This window comes from Bactrocera dorsalis, chromosome 3 (assembly GCF_023373825.1).
Source record: "Bactrocera dorsalis isolate Fly_Bdor chromosome 3, ASM2337382v1, whole genome shotgun sequence".
Lineage (NCBI taxonomy): Eukaryota > Metazoa > Arthropoda > Insecta > Diptera > Tephritidae > Bactrocera > Bactrocera dorsalis.
In genome coordinates, this window is record NC_064305.1 from 82,663,352 (window position 1) to 82,679,860 (window position 16,509).

At 37.5% G+C, this 16,509-nt stretch overlaps 1 protein-coding gene across 1 annotated transcript in view; it reads left to right on the forward strand.

Moving 5' to 3' along the window:
- LOC105226264 (heparan sulfate glucosamine 3-O-sulfotransferase 6) overlaps positions 1–14,837 on the forward strand; it is a 174,960-nt gene extending 160,123 nt beyond the window's left edge. The window contains exons 7-9 of the mRNA XM_049452354.1: positions 6,093–6,574; positions 7,182–7,375; positions 12,476–14,837. Coding sequence (XP_049308311.1) covers positions 6,093–6,574; positions 7,182–7,375; positions 12,476–12,699 — 900 coding nt within the window. The 3' untranslated portion in view covers positions 12,700–14,837. The remainder of the gene's footprint in view (positions 1–6,092; positions 6,575–7,181; positions 7,376–12,475) is intronic.
- The last annotated feature ends 1,672 nt before the right edge of the window (positions 14,838–16,509 follow it).

The window sequence follows — 16,509 nt, forward strand, 5'->3', positions numbered from 1 at the left end:
TGTCCGAGTTTATTGGACCAACCAGGTCTTCTATGGCAGTACGTTCACTTTCAAAGAATGTGTGTTCAGCGTCCTATTCTGTCGTTTCTTTGTATAAGCATGACGGCTCTTCGACGTTACCCATTTTGTGGATATACATTTTGAGGTATCCCTGACCGGACAACAACACGGTTGTGTAAAAGTCGACATCTCCAAACTTGTGATTTGTCCATTAGTTTACGTCTTTCTTGTATATTAATCTATCCGTCCATCTGCCGCGACTCTCATTCTCCCATCTTCGTTGCCATGTTGCTAATGTATGTATCTTCCTTTATTTGTTCTATTGCGCTTTTGTTATTTGTCTTTGGGACTTGAATTCATTAATGCTGAATGAACAATTGACTGTAAAAAATGCTTTCACACAATTCTCAAAATTTGTCCATCACTCCAACAAAGGCTTATGTGAATTTGAAGCAGGAAATGTTAGAAAATACTATAGCCGTGCTTGACTAATGCAGAACCGTGGATTTACGCATACGATTCCGAAACTGAACATCAGTCGATGGGTGTTTATTCCTCTAGATCGCATGTGAAGAATGTGGAGACTTTCTATAATCTGCTTGACTTGATAACAGATAGTTCGGTTAAAAAGCCACCTTGTGTATGCTGTTTATTTGATATTTAGCTGTGGAATATTTACTTATACGATTTCTAGTTATAACTTCTTAAATACACAATTCATATATACATATTTCGAAGTGGACATCAATTGAAAAGCACAAAAGCAACTAAAATTCATTTCACCAAATTCTGGCAAGCTTCCAACACTACTTTCTTATGCTCTAGTCTGCCAAAACGTTGGCTGACACAAACGGGTCTTCTCAAAGTGCTCACCCAGCTTTATATGCTTTTTGGCAAACACCGTTAGCTGTCAATTAATTTACATGTCTACCGAGTTCAATTGAGTTCAATTTGTCGAGCAATATATTTGCTTTTTATGACTGCACAAACGGCTGCCTGTGTCTGCATAAGCGAACTCAATGACCAAATTGACTGAGTGTCTGACTGCCTGGCTGCCTGACTGGTTGCTTGCTTGGCTGGTTGCAGCAATTGAGTGGCTTAAATGGCTCACTTGTTGCCAGACATTAAATTTGCAACTTTTCAGCGCACAACACAAATGAGGCGTTTGTTGCATATATTTTTGGGAGCTAAATAAACAGTAAGCAAGAAATATACTGTAGTTGTAGTAGTTTGGCTTTAAAGATTTCTTATGCTTCGCAGATTTTTTTCTGTGCCAGCTCATCCTTGATTTGCTTTGATATTCATTAGTCTGGTAGCTGCCAGCTGTCTGTGCGCTCTTATTAAATATTTCATTTAATTAAGTTGGCCGCATAATCCTTTTGTCTACGTTGGATTGACCCGATTACATGTATTCCTTGCCATGCCAACCTTGCTTTGCTTTCTCTTTTATTATGCTTTTTCCGCTTGGAATTATAATTGTTTATCGTTATTGTGCTCGTCAGCCGCAGCCAAAGGCAGCCAGTGCATTGGCCAGCCAGCGAGAGAGCAAAACGGGTTGTCAGCGCCTAATTATATGCTAGACAAAGCGCTTTTTCATGCCGATCCAGTTCATGCACCACAAAGCAATTAAAAGGGGGTGCGCACGAAAGCTAATTTCATGCATTCAACCTAACGTTTATGACATCGCGACGCGGTCGAGACTATTCAACGGATATTAGGGTCAGCAATTAGCAGCCGCTTGTAATTGTATGATGAGCGTTTGTCCTTGAAACATTAATGCATTAACTGCGATTGAATATTCTTCTGCGCGCTGATGTGCCAGCGTGGGCGTGACAATTTAAAAACATATTTTTCTTCAATTTTATTATTGCTGTTGTTGTATGTATATTCCTCGCATGCTTTTGTGCAGAGGATTGGCATTTGAAAATTGAATTCATGGCGCCCTTTAAGTGTTTTTAATTAGAACTAGTTGTTTGGTGTGGTCGGGGTGTATAATCAGCGAATATCGCGTTTTAGTGTGAAACGGTGGAAATAATGTTATTAAAAAATTAATCGCAAGCATTCAAGCTGAGTGAGTTGCTGATTGATTGGGGTAGCATAAACTGATGGGTGATGGCATAATAATTTGTTTTGTTGGGAGAGAAGTCGTTTTAGTTTTTTGTTGTATTTCTTTGTCATTCAGTAATATTCAAGGCATGATTCATTTTTGTCGGTCATGAAGTTTCCACAAAAAGAATCGAATCGGTTTTATTCAGATTTTTTGATCTTTGTTAGAACCTGGAGCATGAAAGTTGAAATAAAGTCTTGAATTTTTCAATTGACCTGGTTTTCGGAATGAAGTTTACATTACTATTTTCTAATTCCCAGTAAAATCTTACAAAACGCTGACTGCTCTCAAAATATGCTGTGAGTACGGAAACCTTTAGATTTAGAGATAAAGATACAGATGAAGATAAAGACAAAAAAGATAAAGATAAAGATAGAGGTGAAGATAAAGATAATACTATTGAAAATTCTCCTTGTTTTTTGGTAGGCAAATTTTGAAGAAATTGTATTTTTTGAAGGTAGCAAGCGATTTAAATATTTAAAACTGATATATCGAAGCATTGTGACTCGATGAAGTCTATTGATAAACACAAGAAGAAGTCACAGAGTCACTCAAGCAGACTTTTCAAAACATTAAAATCAGACGGATACATCCAAAGCATTGAAAGACGATTTTTAATGTCAGAAATGCTGTATGAACGCTATGGAAATAAGACGTTTTTGCATCGAATTGTGACTGTCTTATGACCTGTCTTATGGATCCAACACGACAACCCTAAATGCAACAAGTAAAGAAGGGCTAAGTTCGGGTGTCACCGAACATTTTATACTCTCGCATGATAAAGTGATAATCGAGATTTCATTATCCGTCATTTACATATTTTTTATTTTGCTGTAAAATTAATTAGAATTAAATTCTGAGAGATTTATCGATATAAGGGACCTTTAAAAGTTATATATATGTGTAAAGTTTTATTCCGCTATCATCATTTGTTCCTAATGTGTATATTATAAAGAGAAGGCATCAGATGGAATTCAAAATAGCGTTATATTGGAAGAAGGCGTGGTTGTGAACCGATTTCACCCATATTTCGTACATGTCATCAGGGTGTTAAGAAAAAATTATATACCGAATTTCATTGAAATCGGTCCAGTAGTTCCTGAGATATGGTTTTTGGTTCATAAGTGGGCGACGCCACGCCCATTTTCAATTTTTAAAAAAATCTTGGATGCAGCTTCCTTCTGCCATTTCTTCCGTAAAATTTTGTGTTTCTGACATTATTTGTTAGTCGGTTAACGCACTTTTAGTGATTTTCAACATAACCTCTGTGTGGGAGGTGGGCGTGGTTATTATCCGGTTTCTTCCATTTTTGAACTGTATATGGAAATGCCTGAAGGAAATGACTCTATAGAGTTTGGTTGACATAGCTATAGTATTTTCCGAGATATGTACAAAAAACTTAGTGGGGGGCGGGGCCACGCCCACTTTCCAAAAAAATTACGTCCAAATATGCCCCTCCCTAATACGATCCTTTATGTCAAATTTCACTTTAATAGCTTTATTTATGGCTTAGTTATGACACTTTATAGGTTTTCGGTTTCCGCCATTTTGTGGGCGTGGCAGTATGCCGATTTTGGCCATCTTCGAACTTAACGTTCTTATGGAGCCAAGAAATACGTGTACCAAGTTTCATCACGATATCTCAATTTTTACTCAAGTTACAGCTTGCACGGACGGACGGACGGACGGACGGACAGACAGACATCCGGATTTCAACTCTACTCGTCACCCTGATCACTTTGGTATATATAACCCTATATCCGACTCTTTTAGTTTTAGGACTTACAAACAACCGTTATGTGAACAAAACTATAATACTCTCTTTAGCAACTTTGTTGCTAGAGTATAAAAACGCCAATGAAACATATCCACGGCAAAGTCGAATATCCATAACGTAGTTGTAATAAGGAATTGGATAATTTTGGTAGAATCAGACGGTTGTTTTATGAGCTTCTAAAATTGAGTAAAACTAATAATGGGGAATGCTACCGACAAAAGTTCATCAAACGTACCGATTGATTGCCGAAAATTTTACGGAATTTGCGACTAGCTACGAAGCAATAATTTCCCATCCTGACAGCACCCGGCTCTTTGTTGTAAGACTTACTTACTTCTTAGTTGAGAAATTCATGGAATTTTGCCAATTGTCTTCTGCGATTCAAATATTGTTTGATATTATGTCAATTGCTTGAATCATTGTGACACCTTGCGTCATCTACTTTATAAAGAGGTTTTCTTACTCAAATATTCATTAACTGTCAATTGAATACGTTCCTTCGTTACATCTTGAAAGCAGTTCTCTCAACTGAGCGAGTAAAACAACTGAATCTACATAATTACAAAGCATATAGTAATATAAAAACAATAAATATGGATTTTTCAACTTGCTCTTTTGACTCATCCTCGAGAATTGATTCCTTGTTAGTTTGCACTTTGCTCTACTTCATCTGCCTGCTGATGCTTCATATTAAATATTTAAACCTCCATTGCGCAGATTTATCTACCTTTTGCTTTTTATAAACTGTGTAACTTTACTGTTACTATTAACAGCTTTTTGTTTTGAGCTACTGCCCCGGGCTGCAACAACCTGCGGCACTTTAATTACTCACAGCACTAATTTTTTATCCTCGCTGTAGTTGTTGTTAATGTTGTAAGGCACAACTTGCGCCTGCATTAAACTTATTAAGTTAGTCAGCGGCACACTACCATTTATATATGCATACATTGTGACAATAAAGTACCCGGAAATTGTAAATAAAACGAAAATATTTACTTTATTTTTGCTTTTTATTTTCTTGCTTTTAAAGTAATCCCCACGAGATGTAACACATTTATTCCAGTCCACGAAATACTTTTTATAAGCAATTTGGCCTTCAGCTCGTTCCGGGAAGTTTGTTTTGTTTCTTCGATTGACTGAAAATGGGTTCCACGGAGCGTAAATTTCAGTTTGGAGAACAAGAAAAAATCTCACGTAGTCATATCTGGTGAATACGGTGGATGGTCGATGGCATTCATTGCGTTTTTGACTTTAAATCCGGTAACAATCGCGGCTCCATGCGATGGTCTATTATCAGCGTTCATAATCGATGTATTGATATTCCACAATTCCGGCCGTTTTCAAATGACGTTCTCACGCAAATGCCTTAATATGGTCAACAGAACTCATTATTGACCATCCGTCTCTCCGGAATAAATTCATGATGTACCAAAACGAATATCGAAGTAACAATGAGATCCTGATTTTTGATCACCTTTGGCGTGGTTCTTTTTTCTCTACATGCATGTTCTTTGCATGTCAAACTCATAAACCCATGCCAAGCAAGTCCAAAGAGATCTGTTTACGATACTCATTTTGAGTTCAGTTTTACCCTGACAAGTCGAGTAATAAGGCATTTCTTACCCAAAACATCCACCAAAACCATTTGAACGGACTCGAGAGAGATGTCGAGCTCTCCTGCCGTCTCTCTCACATTTGCCTGACGATCTCAACCACCACATCCTTCACTTTCTTAATATTTCCATAAGTTGAAGAGGTCGAAGGTTTCCCGGGGAATTAAATTACAATTTCCGAGTACTTTTTTGTCACAACATATCAATATATACAAAAGTGCACTCTATGAATGTATGCAACATACAGTACCAACTGGTCACTTTCCATTTGAAAGCACAAACGGTATACTCGTAGTATATGCGAAGGCGAAACTCGAAACAGTAAATTAATTTGGCAGCAGTTGTCGGCAAGCAAAAACATGTGCAGCAAAGCGAAAAGTATCAATGGGAAAATCGAGAAAAGCCAATAAAATGAAACTCCAACGAAGACAAATTCAATTCTGCTCTCATTACAACCAGGCATCTGCACACACAATCACACATATACTTATATACACAGGCAACTGCATACATGCCTTTGCTACATATTTTAAATGTTTTGCAATTCTAATTTATACATTTTTACTTACGCCGTTCTCTCGCTTTCGCCTTTTAGGTGCCGGAACGTGTGCGCGCCATGAATGCCAGCATAAAACTTTTGCTCATTGTACGTGAACCGGTGACAAGGGCCATTTCTGATTACACACAATTACGAAGTCACGCGGCCACGGCCACGCTGCCGCTAGCCGATGGACCCGCAGCAGCGCCACCCTCACCAGCGACCGCTAAATACAGCGCCAACAGCTATCAGCGACGACGCGGCCGCGCCATCGATGCAGCCGGCTCCGGCTATGGACCGGGCGCGAGCTATACGAACCAACAGCTGCGCGCGTCCCAGCATATGGCACTCTATGGCAAAACGAGCAAGTCCTATGCAGCAGCACAAGTGTATGATAATGCAATCGGTGGCGGCGGCGGTGGTGGCGGCGATGAGGGTGGTGGTGCGGCACGGATTCGTATTGGTGAATCCGCGCACACAACGGCGCCAACGCCTGGCTCGGCGGCCGCAGCAGCAGCAGCAGCTCAAATTGCAAGCAAGTAAGTGCCAGCAACTAAGTGTAAAATTGTATATCAATGTTTATGTGTATGTGTTAGCACGCGGCAGCGGCGCCAAAGTGTATGCTATGAAAACACAGTAATAAAATGCTGAAAAGAAAGGAAGTGTGCTCATACCGTCTATTTTGCATACAAATGAAATGTAAAACGTTAGAAAATTGTAAAAACTCAACACGGCCAGCATTGGTTAGCGTTGAGTTTGTATGCGCCGTAACAAGTTACTTACGTTTGTGCCATGGCACTAAATGAATGGAGCAGACGCGACATTCATTTTAATTTGTTAATTCAATAAAATAAGCGCGTGTTGCCGTTCAATTTAAATTGAGCGAAAACAAAAATGTTTTGCTTAACGCTTATAGCATTTCTATGCAGCAGTAAGTGGGTGGTTGTGTATGCAGGCACACAGCAGAGGCGGCATGGCGTATACGTAACATTAAAAGCAGCACTATGCATAAGTATATATTGTATATAAATGTTGAGTAGGCAAGATATATCTACAACTTAATTATATAAATACCCAATTATGCACTTATACCCTCTCTCTTTCTTCTATCATCTCACTCTCTAACACGCTTTTTTATATTCATAGATCATTCGAGGAGCTAGCCATATTCCCCAATGGCACGGTTAATGAGTCCTATCGTCCGCTAACCATATCTCTATATCATTTGCATTTGCATCGTTGGCTGGAAGTCTTCCCGCGTGAGCAATTACTCGTTGTCAATGGTGATCGATTAATTGAGGACCCCGTTTCGCAATTGAAGCGCATCGAAACGTTCTTAGGTAAGTCGTTAGTTGTCGGCGGCAAAGCGGAAGCGCCCCCACCACCCTCACCACACATTTATCTATATATACGCATATAGTCATCTACTCCCTGCCTACGTAATTACTTCCTGTCTGCCGCTACGTGTTTGTATGTGTGTGATTGTGTGCGTGAATGTCTGCTGATACATTTTGCTAATTGTGTTGCCCTAATTTGATTAAAGTGTATTGAAAGCATGTGCAAACTTACACACATACATATACACATATAAGCAGCAGTGTGTACGTGTTTTCATTAAATACTTCTAGTGTAGATATATTACAGCAAGCCGCTATGTTGCGCGTTCTACCCGCCCGTATGGGTGACAGCACGTGATTACTTCCCAATGGCAATAGTAAATAATAGGCGATGCAGTATGAGTTGCACCTCATCCCAATTTGCTTGGCTAATGTGATTCAATGATTTCGAATTTCATATGGATTTATTTTCGTCTGCTCATTCGACGGTTTCAGTGGTATATTGATTGAAATAGCAATGAAATATATGCTGCAAATATCTGGCAAATGAAAAACTGAAGGAGGTTTCGATTTATTTGAAAGATATTAAATTTTTCTCTAAAATTTACAATATTAATAATTTTTGGGCGTATGCAAATGGAGGTTTTGAGGTTTGAAACTCCATTTTTGATTAGAACCATGAGATTCTGCTCGAGGCTACTAGATTGAAAAGTGTCAACAACATTCACTGAAATCATTAACATTTGTGACAAAAAGTTCTATCCAACTGTTCATCGATATTTGCAGACCGCTGCAACTCTACCGGTATCACCAGTTCCCAGTAAAATATGGTTTATGACTCTTCGTAGGCTTTCGATATAAATTTCCACTGCCCAAACGTTCAGAATGTTGGAAAAGGCTTTCAGTGATAAGAGTTTGTGACGAACAGGTGTTTTCGATTTGTACAAATTATTCGCGTTGACGATGAACCCCGTCCAAGATAGCCATCAATGTGAACTGATGATCAACACGTCAATAAAGTAAAGAAATTGGTGCTAGAGAATCGACGATTAACAGTCACGAGACCTTACTGGCACCGTTGGAATATCGGAAGGATTAGTGAAAACCATTTTGAAGGATCATTTGGGCCTAAATAAAGTGAAAGGCCGATTGGTTTTAAAATCACATAATTTTTTCGAAAACCGCCATCGCGTTAACGTCTGTGAAACAATGCTTTACGACTTCCAGGATGTCATGAAACGTATTATTACTGGCGATTAGTCTTGGATCTATGTTTACGACCTGGAAATAAACTATTAATCGGCCGAATATCATGGCAAAAGTGTGCCGAAGCCAAAAAATTATTTGATTATTTTGAGGGGACGACATAGATTTTGAGGAATAATCTAAGAATTTGAAAATTGTGAACAAAGTCTTATTATTACTCAAGGATTGCAGGAGGATTTATTAAAATGTATACAAAATTTAGAAAAAAATTAGAATTTAGTTAGGGGTTATCAGTAAAGAGAAATGTGCTTTGCTGATATGATTTACTGTTTTTCTTCAATAAAGGGTAAAACGCAATCCAGGTGGCTGAAAATTTTAAAGATATTCATGGCTCTGAAACTGTAAGAGTCAATCATGTGCAATTCTTATTTCGTTGGTTCTATTGCGGTAATTTTGATATCAAAGGAACACCACCATTTAGAAGACTGATTATTGAATATATCGTAAAATAATAGAATTTGTTCATGGCGACTCATGCCCTCGAGCAGTATTTCGTTTGCGCACCTTTTGCGACCAGGTATGTAATTAGGGCTAGATACAAAAAGACTTAGAACTTGAAGTTAATGCGAATGAAATTACAAAATTCAAGACGGCAAACATTGCTTAGCTGAGTTTATATATGCAATACAGGGTTATGCCAATTGGTGGAACTTAAGTCGTATCTGCACTGTCAGTACTTGGAAGTGAAGGAAGCATACATATGTTGCTAACAAGAGAGGAAGTGTACTAAATCAGGAAAACGACAGACCACACACATCGATAGTGAATAGCCAGTAGCTCTAACAGGAGTTGGGCGGTTTTAATGCATCCTTATTATAGTCCGGATCTGGCTCCAAGTAAATGCTATCTGTTTCTTCCATAATATTTTTCCAATAGGGACGAGAGTTTTCATAACAAATATATGAATGATCTTTCCCAATGACAACAAGTTATGGACCAAAATGATATATAATTTGACTTAAATCTGATCAGTCTAGTTATTTATTCAATTCAATGCGGAAACATGCATTTTCTTCTAGATCTTATATATGTAAGGTATTGAGTTTTGATTCGGCGCAGAAAATTTCATAAATTTCTGAACTTGTTTGAATATGTTAATTTATAACACAATGATATTTACTTAGCTAAACTTTAATGTATTGCCCTACAATGAAAAAAAAATCATTAGAATTCTCATATAAGCTTAAGCAACATGAAATTGGTTGGTCTTACTCGTTGAACGTAGAACAACAATATCATACTCATCATTAAATTTCAGCACTCCTATACCCAAATGATATACATTAATCTGTATGTACAAGCACTAGCTGCGTATACATTTGCATATACATCTGCACACAGCTAAGTGCATTTGAGCAGCGAATAACAATCAATCAGCCAAATGCAGTAGTACCGAAGTGCGAGTTTATATATACGTGTGTATATATGTATATATAAAGAAATTCAAATTAACTTTTAACGTCGAAAGGATATATTTAATGCGCATATTTTAGTAGTAAATTTTGTCTTTGAATGTGGACAATTATAAATTCGTGTAGTTGCATGATATTCACCTGCTAACAATAAGCATTAATATTACATTCAATTTATTGTTGTTGTCTGCGATGTCTTGATATCATATTTGACTATGCCTTTGTAATTTAAACAAAGCACACGAGGTGCTTATACATTTCAAGATTGCTAATATAGTTTGCGTACATTTCGCTCTTGAAATATGAACTTCGGATTCGGGGAGTTAATTACTTAAGTATAATTAGGAAATAGAAGCAGGGTTATATATGTATATAATTATACACTGAACTGGATTTATTAAGTTTATCATAAAGTTTCCAGCACCCAGAAGGAAACGTGGGAGAAGCTATGGTATATAGACATATGTAAATGATCAACATGATGAGCTGAGTGAATTTATCAAGGTCTTCCTGTATGTTCGTCTGTCTGTATATGATATACGCGTACTTGTCGCTTAATTTTTGAGATATCGATCTGAAATTTTGCACCCGCGCGTTTCTTCCAAAGAAGTTTTTTCTTTGTCGGAACCACCGAGATTGCACAACAATTACATACAGATGCCATACAAACTGTATAATCGGATTCATGTACTTGTATGAAATTTTTTGATTTGGCGAGGTATCTTCACGAAATGTGGCATGAATCATTATCTAAGGCAGTAGTGCAATCTCAGAAGAAGTTGTTCATATGGAACTACCATTGCATATAGCTGTCGTACAAACTGAACTATGATAAAAATTATGTTCTTGTTTTTCATTTTTTCAGTCCTCGAAACACTTTTGATAAGCAGTTTTTTCAGTTTCTTCAAGGAATTTTGTTTTACTTCTACGATTGAGTGAAATCTGATTCCACGGACCGGGAATTTCTGTTACGGGAAGGAAGAAAATATCACACAGAGCCAGTTCTGGTTAATACGGTGGTTGATCGATGATATTCATGGCGCTTTTGGCTTTAAATTGCATTGTTCTTCCACAATTTCGGCCGTTTTCGACGGATGTTCTCAGGCAAGCGCCTCAATACGGCCAAAAAGAACTCCGTATTGACTGTTTGTCCCTCCGGAACATATTCATGAAAAAACCAAGCAATGAATATCGAAAAAAAGAAGATCATCACCTTCATTTTTGATCGGCTTTGGCTTGGTTTTTTTTTGTTTTATCCTCGTTTTTCCTCTCCATTCCTATGCTTGCTGACTTGTTTGCATGCCAAACTCGTAAATCCATGTCTCACCGGCAGTTATAATGCTCTCCATAAATGTGGGATCGGAATCAGTCAAGCTTGTACAAAAAGACTTAGTTAGCGTACTCTTTTTGAAAAAAATTCAGCTTTAACGGGACGAGTCGGGCAAGAACGCGTTTTTTACCCAAAATACCCACAAAAATAATTCAAACGGATCGGCGAGAAATGTCGAGCTTTTTGCCATCTCTCTCATACTGGTTAGACGATTTTCAAGCACCTTATCCTTCACTTTTTCTTTCACGTCAAGTGAGGAGGTCGAAGATCGTCCAGAACGAGGTATATCTTCAGCGATCTGTCGACCATCTTTGAAGGCTTTGTACCACTCGCACGTATCGGATTGTGTTTTTGAATCATTGTAAGCCTGAGGAATTTAATTACAATTTCCGGCTGCTTTTTTGTCACAATGTAAAGGAAAGTAACAACAAAGGCCTGACGTTGAATTTAACATAAGAGAGCAGCCACATTATTTTCACCTTCTATTTCATTATACGAGTCTATTTCATTTATAGCAGTTATGTGTACGCTTCGACAGTTTGAAATTTCTGGCATATTATATAAGTATGTATACATACAAACATAGCATACGAATACTACATATTTATACAATTAACAATTCTATTCATAAAATATGTGAAGCAGAAAAAATCTTATTGTTCACCACCCGAATCCTAGCATTATACACATTACATATGTATGTATGTATGTACGCTACTCATACTCCCTGCATGAATGCTCATATTTTTTCACCTCAAATACCGCACAAAACTCGCAATTAACTTTGTCGCTTTCACATTGCAAAAAAACCACAACTAACTTCATGCATTTTCTCTTCCTTGCATACAATTATTACGGACTACTGCAATGCTGACATTTCACATGCTACTTCGGCTGGTGCCACCGTTACCTGCTGCTGCCAACTGCAACAACGCATTAAATTTTCATATTGCGGCCTCTGCAATTACTTACCTCGGCAACGCGGACAACTGCAACACACCGCTTGCAACTTTGCACTGCGCATCATCAACCAACAACAATAACAACATCACCACCAACAACAACACTGACAACACGTTGAATGCGGCATAAAAGGCATCGAGCATCGTGTGACCAACAGTCATTTCTACTTCAACGAGACAAAAGGCTTCTACTGTTTGCGTTACGACAGCGGTGACCGATGCTTACGCGAAACGAAAGGACGCAAGCATCCACATGTTGATCCTGTGGTCGTGTCCAAATTGCGAAAGTTCTTTGCCGAGCATAATCAACGATTCTATGAATTGGTTGGTGAGGATCTTGGCTGGCCGGAAGAGTAGGCTGCACACAAACACACACACTGAAAGGAACAACTACTAAAAAGGACACTGTGTAGTTGCGTATGTGTGCGTGTGTGTGCGTGGAGGTGTGACTAGAGCAATTGCAGGACAATCGCTTAACGGTTAGCACATGCACCCACACACACACCTACACACATTTGCGCTGCTACGTTTGTGTGGTGTGTGAAAACAAGGAGCGCCACCTGAAAGCGGCCACAAAGTGAGACCAGCAATTGGCGACCAACAGTAGCTGTAATTGAGAATTAAGGACTGATGGGAAAACAAATTTCAGTTAATTAATTAATTTTAATACACAAAAACATATAAATATTATACAGTTCATCGCAGGTATGTAAATTACACACACATGTACATTCATAAGTAACAAATACTTATTTACGATAAATAATTTTAAGCTTAAGTCGAGTTATAGTTATTCTACAGAGCGATCTACACACAAACACAAAAGTTGCAACATTAAGTTTAAAATTTAAGTATTTCTTTTAAGCAAAAGTCGGCATGTGTCAGTAAGTGTCAGTGTATGCGTGTTCGTGCGTTAACGATTTCCTGTCGGCGCGCCTGTGAATTCTGTGCAATGAACCTTTGCTCGGGCATAAAAAGCGCATATACATATGTATGTGATGTGCTGAAAAAGTAAGTTGCAATGTAAACAAATATGTTTATGTGTATGTTTGTATATAAATTTCCGCGTAAACGGGTATATAAATGATTCAGGCAGTCATGCGGAAAGTAAACAGGATATTTGCAGTGTAAAAATTTAATTCAAAAAAATTTTTTAAAGTTTTTTTATTTAAAAATTAAACAAAAATAGTTGTATTTTTCATGGCATATCATCAAATATGTTTATTTTTATTAAGGAAGAGGTTCTATTCGTAATTTTTTCAGATTTGTATTTTTGGTGTAACTTTTGCTTCTTATATAAAGGCAAAAAATAATAAGACTTTGTGCATAATTTTTAAAATCTAATTTTATTCTTCAAAATCTATGTCGGCATCCTCAAAGTAATCCCCCTTAGCTCTAATACACTGATGACAAACAAACGAAAAACTAACGAAGAATCAAAGCAGTAGGCGACGGTGCATTGTCGTAGTACAAAAGCCAAGAGTTGTTTGCCCATAATTCCGTCCTCTTTTTACGAATATCTTCGTGCAAATGATGCACAAGAGTCAAATAGTATTCCTTGTTAACAGTTTGACCGGTCGAAAGGAATTCGGAGTACACCACACCTCAATAATCGAAGATAACAGTCAACAAAACTCTGATTTTTCACCTGATTTGACTTGGTATTTTCGGTTGCGGCTCACGTTTGCTACGATAATCCTACGATTGATCGTCTGTTCCCGGATTGTAAGCATAGATCCAAGAACGCCAATAATAATACGTTTTGTGACATTTTAGTAGTCGGAAAGCATTTTTTCACAGACGTTAATGAGACGCTGTTTTTCGAAAACATTCACTGATTTTGGACCTAAACGTGTTTTCACTTTTCTTAGGCCCAAATTAACTATCAAAATGGTTTTCACTGATCCTTTCGATAATCCAACAATGCCAGTAAAATCTCAGACTGTTAATCGTCGGTTTTCAAGCACAAATTCCTTTATTTTATTGCCGTGTTGATCATCAGTATATATTGATATCCGTCCTGGTCATGGCTCGTCAACGCATTATCGACCTTCTTCGAATGATTTGTTCCCTAGTAAGACAGCAATAAGAATAACAAATTATCTTACTTCTAAATTATAAGGAGCTCGAAAGTTCAAAATATGAAGAGGAAACCGATAGTTAAGCTTAAAACTTCATTCACGACCATATTTTCAAATAAACTGGGATTTAAAAATTTCCAAAAAAAAATGTTCAGCAATGTGTTATTTTTGGAGACGTAGAAATTTCCAAAGAAATAGCAGTCAAATCAGCGCTATTAATACATATATTTGACCTTACTACTCTATACACTTTCGGAAGTCACTAACATGAGCTTACAGCGGGACGTGTTCTTCGGGCTCTCTTACATACCTGTTCCAATTGGAGGTTACTTCTGTCATCAATGATTCACGACTTTTTGGTTCCTCATATGATAATATCTATTCTTAGTATTAAAGAGCGTTGAAATCATAATACTGCAATAAAGTTTTGCCTATCAGATCACATCCAGAAACGGAGCTGTCAACTAGTCACCATGACTGCCTTTTAAAAGAATAGTTCCAGCTAATATTCTATGGAAAGGTGACCAACAACCAAGTTAACAAACTATCGTAGATATTGCTCTAAAAAGTAAAGAAATTTATACCCAACAAGATGGTCTTCATAAGTTACAGTCACGGTGAACAAATACCTAAAATCTATTTGAATAAATTTTACATTTCTTGGAAAAATTTCAATATCACGAAGAGAAGAATGTGATAGCCAATAGCAGGTGTTACCAGATTTAAATAATGCCACAAAATATTGTATCTATTTTCCCGTGTAAGTTTGAGTAACTCCTGTAAAGGATGCAATATAACCTGGTATTCCGCTGCTAATTGTGTGAAAAGTTTATTTCGAAGGTAACGAAGCAGAAAATCATTTCATTAATAAAGCTGAAAGCAGTTAATATTGCGTCGCCCAAAACATTTTATGAAATTATGTATTCATCATTACTATCCAATACATTTAGCCATCATTCGGGCAATAAATTGATTCCACACTCATATAATTTTTGATCCTCCCAGGCAAAAAACTCGTCTAAGTGGCTTTTGACATCCTGCTTTGAGGTGGAGGTTTTTCAAACCAAAAAAAAAAGTTGCAAAAACCGAAACAAGTAATAGTCCGAAGTTGCCAAGTCTGGAGTATATGTTGGGTTTGGTACCACAGCCCATACAAGCAGCAAAAGTTTTTGGTGAGTCAACAAACTTATAAGTGGTTGCACTTTATCTTGGTGAAAAAATTTGTCCAACTAAACACAATACACTTCCGAGTTAATCGTGGTAATGTCGGGGAAAAGCGCAAAATAAACGATACCTTGGAAATCCCACTCAAAAAAGGTAATGTTGTCCACCTTTTTTTGTTGACCAGCAGCCTACGAGGTGACTTGAGCTAGTTCATCCTCATCTCTTACGCTTTACATATTACATCTTATCGCCGAAGCCTGGGCTGGAATAGTGTAGACATTTCTTAGAATCTTAGTTCGAACAGAATTAGGACACTCTGTAACCCTAACCCAATTTATTTTCGCCGGCAACATAGCGCTTCCATAATGGATCAGTTCTCTGACGGTTGATATACAAATCAGAATCATTGCAGCGACAATTTCGTTCTGTGAGAACATGAGAACCTCATGTGTCATGCTTCGAAATTAATTCTAAACGTCTCATATTTACGTTGGATAAATTTAATCTTTCAACAATCTTCCGAGTTGTGTTTCCACAGAAAACGCTACTATATCAGTTCTATAAATATAAAATAAATACATTATAACGATAAAGCGATTAAGTGTGAATTTGGATGCGAAAAAGTTCCATAAGATCAGTTGTTGTCATCAAACGAAATTACTTAGTGAACGAACCAATACTTTAAAATTTCATTCTGACCTAAGTTTGAGCATGTCTCATATATGGTATATGTGTGTAATAAGCGATGATGAATACAAATATTTATACACAAATATGCACATAAACACATATATAAGCAAGGATAAATGCACATGATCCCGATAAAAAATGCAAGTTGCTGCAACACTTCAAAGGTGTTGCAAGCATTTTCGAAAGATTGATGTGTACAAATGGATATAGAAGATATTTAAGTGCAACTGCG